This window comes from Columba livia, chromosome 27 (assembly GCF_036013475.1).
Source record: "Columba livia isolate bColLiv1 breed racing homer chromosome 27, bColLiv1.pat.W.v2, whole genome shotgun sequence".
In the NCBI taxonomy this organism is placed as follows: Eukaryota; Metazoa; Chordata; class Aves; order Columbiformes; family Columbidae; genus Columba; species Columba livia.
Window position 1 is genome coordinate 4,460,055 of NC_088628.1, and position 6,000 is coordinate 4,466,054.

At 58.7% G+C, this 6,000-nt stretch overlaps 1 protein-coding gene across 1 annotated transcript in view; it reads right to left on the reverse strand.

Moving 5' to 3' along the window:
* The window catches only part of NFIC (nuclear factor I C), a 46,393-nt gene extending 45,841 nt beyond the window's left edge, over positions 1–552 (reverse strand). Inside the window, exon 1 of the mRNA XM_065042407.1 lies at positions 27–552. Within this exon, the coding sequence (XP_064898479.1) occupies positions 27–29 (3 nt within the window). The 5' untranslated portion in view covers positions 30–552. The remainder of the gene's footprint in view (positions 1–26) is intronic.
* Positions 553–6,000: the final 5,448 nt, after the last annotated feature.

Genomic DNA, 6,000 nt, shown 5'->3' on the forward strand with positions numbered 1-6,000 from the left:
GAAAACGAAAGTGTCATGGGACCTACCATAGCCAAGTGCAATTAACGGGCTTCCAAGTTGCTGCGAAAAGCAAAGCAAAGAGGGTGGGTATTTTTGGTATTTTGTTCTAAAACGTGTGTTTTCCACCAAGCCGAAGGAGGAGGAAAAAAAAGCCGTTGCCCCCAGAAATAAGAAAAAAAATTTAAAACCCCAATAATAATAAAAGCTCCTCCCCGAGGCCACCGGCAAAGTGTCCTCCGCGGGCGGTCACCCTCTCTCCGGCTCCGTTTCGCTCCCGGGGGCCATGCTCCGGCCTCAGCGCGTCGGGGGCCGGGCCGGGCCGGGCTCCGGGCCGCCGGGCATGGGCCGGGCCGGCAGCCGCCGGCGGCGAGTTCCGGGTGGGCTGCGGGAGGCGGCGGGGCCGGCGGGCGGCTCGGGGCGGCGGGAGCGCGGTGCCCGCACCCAGCCCGGCCTCATGCGCCGCGGGGGTGGCGGGCCTGGGGGGTGACGGGACGGGCGGGCGGGCGATGGTTATTTTTGGAAGGCAAGAAAAAAAATAAAATATCTTTTTTTTTTTAAATAATAGTAATAATAATTAAAAATAAAAACAACCAAAAAAACGGGGAGAGGGCCGGGCTGCGCCTAGGGCAGAGCAGAGCTGGCATCCCCCCCGCCCCTCCCCAGCGAAGCCCAACTCCGGCCGGGCACGGCTCCTCCTCGCAGCCCGCAGAGCCCCGGCCCCATCGCCGCCGCCGCCTCCTCCCGCCGCGCCGCCTCCGCCTCCTCCTCCTCTGCCTCCTCCCCTCGCCCGGGGCACCGGCGGCGCTGCGAAGGGGACGCTCCCGGTGCGGGGGCGGGGAGGGAGAGGGGGGAGGTGGAGGAGGCGGAGGAGGAAGGCCCCGGCCCCGGCCCCGCTCGCCCGGCAGCGCGACGGCGGCCCCCGGATGGTGCTGGTAGGTGGCGGGGGCTGCGTCGCGGCCCCCCCGGGGCCGGCTGGCTGCGGAGGGAGGCGCGGGGGGGGGGGAAGGAGGGAGGGATGGGGGGGCGCGGCCCCGGTGCGGAGCTACCGCAGAACGGGGAGGAGCCGCGGGCAGTGCCGGGCCCGGCCGCCCGCCCCCGCAGCGGCACCGCGGCGTGCGGCACCAGGGCGTGCGGGCACCGCGGCCCCGACCCCCACCCGCGGGCATCCCCCGTGGCCCCGCACAGCCCCGGCCCCCGCCCACGGACACCCCCACGGACACCTCCACCCCTGTTCTGCGGACATTCACCACTCACCCCCATTTGTGCCCCACGGACACCCCTATCCGCGTCCGCTGATCATCTGCCCCCAACCTCAGGCCCCCCCCAAAGCATCCTGCATTCCCCCCCCTCCACGCTTTTCAAGGTGCCCCATCCCTGCCCCCCCCATTTCCCTTCAGCACCTTCAGTCCCCCATACTCCTCGTACCACCCCCCAGCACCCCCTTCTCCCAGCCGAGTCCCCCCTCTGCACCCCCGTCTCTCTTAAAGCCACAGGCCGCTGTGCAGCCGGTACGCGGGGGCCGCTGGGGTCGCCCCTCCGCCCCAGTCCCAAGGGGGCAGTGACCCGGGAGCGCGGTTGGGTCCGGGAGAGGAGGAGGGTGCTCTGGGGAGAGCGTGTCCCTTCATTCCTATCGACTCTTTCTGTGTCTGGACCTGTATTTTTAACCTGTGTTACCGCGTTATCCTTTAATCTTTTAATCCTTTCCAATGATATTTTTCTATGGGAAGGCAATAAAAATTAGATTTTCTTTCCCAATTTACGAAGGCCCGAAGCAAGCACGGTACCCCCGTGTTTTAGGCACGCTCCTTGTCTTGAGCAAACAGGAACATAATCTGTGTGTTTCGTGCTCAAAGATTTCAGTGTGATAAATATTATGATAAATATTTTTATATATTTTTGAAATAAAATTAAAACAAGCTGCCCTGACATCCCCGAGTTTTTATTTCATCATTTTCTCCCTCTTTTTTTTTCTTTTTTTTTTGGGAGGACTCGGCAGGCCCTGATCATTTTCACAAGGGATCAGCTCGATTTTAACAGGGATTTTGTATATATTAGAGGTTTATTTAATCCATGCCCATATCCCCTTTGCCTGCTAAACCCCCCGTGCGCATACCGGGATACTGGATGTTACACGGCATAATTTGTGCATTCACAGGGTATATTTTACTGCTGCTCAAGTTGTTTGTCAGACGCTGAAGTACGGCACTCAGCCTTATGGAAACGAGATTAATTTGGGTCCAGATTTATATTAAAAAAACACATTCTTTATATTTACTAGCCCTAGAACTTTTTTTTTTTTTCACTGATCACCATCTGCTCCCCCAAAAAAGCCACTTCCCTGTTTTGAAGCCGAAGAAAAGGCTTCTGGCTGAAAGGAGCAGTTCACCTGCCTCGTCCCGGCTGCGGGAGGAATGTGAACTCGCGGTAACTTTGCTGGCAGAACGCAGGTTTCATTTTCTGCCCGACGCCAGGTGAGATGTGGCGCAAAAATAAACCTGGGGAAGGATTTGCCGATTTTTCACCGGTTCCAAGGCTGCCCCCCCCACCCCGCCCAGTGCTTTCTGGTGCTGCAGTGATCCCTCTGCGCCCCGGCTCCCGCGTTTCGGGGGGACGTGGACGTGCGGCCGCAGCGCCGGCGCTCGGAGGTGCCGGCCGTGCCGGGCTGCGGTGCCACCCTGCTGACGGGCAGGCGAGGAGGGGAAAGGGGACGATCCGTGGCGGGGGGGGAAAAGCAGCGCTGGGTTTTTATTTTCACTTTTGCAAGGGCCTGGGACACTGGACGAAGGGGAAGGGGGCTCTGCCTTATCTATTTTTGTAATGCTGTTGAAGTATTTCCTGGACGATTCGAAGGTGGGGTTGAAGGGCTGCTGGCCCCATCTCTGAGCCACCCTCATGGATTTCCAACAGCATGCTTTGTGTCCCCCCCAAATTAATCCCATGTCTCCTATCTCAGCGAGGGGCCTGGGGACTGATCCTGCACAAACCGCAGCGGCAACAGCTCGGGGCTGGAACCATCTCGGTGCAGCAAGTGGCACCTGTAGGTCCCTGACACCGGCGAGGCCAGAGGGACGGTGACCCGGCCAGGCTGGGGGTGCAGATGAGGTGCAGGTGGGGGGGTGCAGGTGGGGTGCAGGCTGGGGGTGCAGATGAGGTGCAGGTGGGGTGCAGGCTGGGGGTGCAGATGAGGTGCAGGTGGAGGGGTGCAGGTGGGGTGCAGGCTGGGGGTGCACGTGGGGTGCATGTCGGGGGGTTGCAGGCTTTGCTGGCCACAGGGCTGGGGAGCAGCCCCTGGACGTCACTGCTGACCTGTCCCCATTCCCTGCAGCCACCGCAGCCTCAGCCCCCATTCCTAGAATAAGCCCCAGGCAGAAAACTACCAAAAGAACAATAATCCTTTTTTGTTGTTTCTGGGCTGCCTGTACACAGCATTACAAGTAGGGGAGGGGGGAAATCCAAGCCCAATTTTATTTTCCTATGCAGGTCATCTCTACTGCCTCAAATGAAAAAAAAACAGAGGGGGGAATTGGGGTCTGGTTCTGTTTCTCCTAATGGTTTTTCGCAAGGGTGGAACCCGGGGGCTGAAGCTGAGTTACGACTGTTCTGGTGCAGAGGCGGAGGGGCTGGATCAGGCCCTTTGTTTGGTTCCTCAGGTTTGTACCACAGCCCGTTCGCAGGCTCCGGCCACCCGGCTATAAAACCAGCACTAAGAACAAGTGGAAATGTCCTTGCCCTAACCCCTCACCCAGTGAAATTTGCTGGTGGAACCCCACACTGTGGGGCTCAGGCTGTTCCCCCCCGGCCACGTGCCCGTGGGCTGCCCAGCACCAACCCAAACCGCGAGCCCCCGGCACGGCCCCGCCGCGCGTGCCCCCTCCTCTGAGCTGGGCTTTATTTCTAAAGGGCATTTCATGGTTGATTTGTGCCGCTAGAGACACCTCGATGCCAACTTGTGGGCTCAGCCGATGGGTGCAGACACCCGTGGGGCGGCGCAGGGCTGGGTGACCCCCCTGTGCCCACGGGAAAGCGTCCCCCGGCCCCACCAGCTTTTTTTTGGGTTCATTTCTAGCATTTTCGCAGGGTTTTTTCCGAGGCCGCGTTCTGCTGGGTGAGCGCTTGGGATCGCCAGCACCACCAAGCCACAGCCCTCGCTGCGAAGAGAGAGAGAAAGGGAAATAACCCACATTGGAATCACTTTGTTGCTGCCTTTATTTTCTTTTAAAGTAACTTTTAAGGAGAATATTCTGGTTTTGACCAGAATTTATTTACTTTATTCCTGCATATGGCTCTTGGCGGGGATCCCGAGCAGGCAGCGCTCTGGCCCGGCTCAGCTCGGAGCCAAAACGTGCAGTGAAAAAGGGGTTCTTTTTGTCATTTTCTCTTTCTTTGTAAAGCGTGTTTTTAACTGGTGAAACCGATGGTGACAATGGGGGGATTTTAGTAAAAAAAATTGCTAGCAGAATTCAGTGAATTATTCTGCAGGAATTTCAAGGTTTTTTAGGATATTTTGCTGTAGCTTTTTTTTTGCTTTTGGCCGCAGGTTCGATGTAAAAAAATAAATATAAATTCCGTTTTTTTTTTTTTTTCCCCATCTGTATTTCTTCCATCAGTTCAAACATTACCTCCGCCCCCCAGATTTCTTGGAAACCGGACCTTGAAGGGCTGCGGGCGGTGGGAAGCGGCCACCCCAGCGCTTTCCGCAGTGCCCGCACCGCACCCGCTGCACCGGCAGCCCAGCTCCCCAGGGCCCATCTCCCCGGTCACCCTCAACGTTATTTCTGTGCATCGAAAGGGAGAGTTTTGTGCCTCTTCCCCACGTGTGCTGGTCCCACTGCTGCCGAACGGCTTCGAATCCACTTGTGGGGCCGCAGCAAAACCTCATCAGGTTTTTGCAGACGTGTGGATGGAGGTGCTGGGAACTCTTGCAAATGCTGAAATTTCACTCATTTAAAACCAAACAAAATAACCAAACCCCCAAATGCAACCAGGAAACATTTCCTAACTTGATTTGCCTCCTCCCTGCAAAAAGAAAGAAAGGGCGGCCGCTCTCCTAGGGCTGGTTTGTGGTGGCAGCGTCGGGGAATTTGGGGAAATTTCTGATGTGGGAGGAATGGGGAGGAATAACAGTCCCGGCTCTTTGTTCGGTGCGAGTGCATCCAGATTTGCTTTGCTTTGCTTTCCCGCCTTGCACAGGGACCTGGCAGACGGGGCTCCTGCCTTCATCCCACCGCTGCCTGCAGGTGCCGCCGCGCTGCGCCCACCCTGATGCCGGGGGCCCCGAAACGCTCCTGTGTGCCAGCAGGAGCAGCACCCAAGGGTGGGGGAGAGGGCAAAATCACCCCACATATGCCTTTGCTGGGGGGGAGGGCAGAGGAGCGGGGAAGCTTCGCCTGGCTTTGGGGAGCAGAAAGTGAAAGTGGCTGGCGGTGGGGGTGCTGGGCGCTGCGCACCCGGACACAGACGGCACCTCCGTCTCCTGAGGGTTCGGTCCCCAGGAGCTGCTGGAGCCTGGGGAGGACAAAAGCAGCCGGCGGTGGCGTTTTGGAGCCTGAGCGGGAGGGGCAGGAATCATGGGGGAATTTTAATCAGTTGCCAAAGCAAACAGAAGTGCGGGGAGGTATCGAGGTACCTGCTCCCGCTGCCGGCTCTGGTGCCGGGACGCTGCCAGGGCGCTGTGCCTGGCCCCGGGCCCCACGCGCTCGGTGCACGTAGCACCAGGGACCCGGCTCCAGAGCAAACCAGGGGCTCAGCTACGGCAGCAGCGATGGAAAATTGCTGTCGCCCAGTTGCTCCAGTTTAACAGCGGGGCCATGCGTGGGGTTCACAGCCCCCGCACCCGCCGAGCCGCAGCGGGACCCCAGCGCCGGCCCCGGCCCCTGCGTGGCCCTTTGGACCCGGCGTTTGCCGCAGTAGGAAATGTTTTCTCTGAGGGTTTTGTTTGCCAAAGGGGAAAACTGGGCTGGAATTTGCAAGAAGAAAGTTTGAAGGGAATGGCAAAGAATG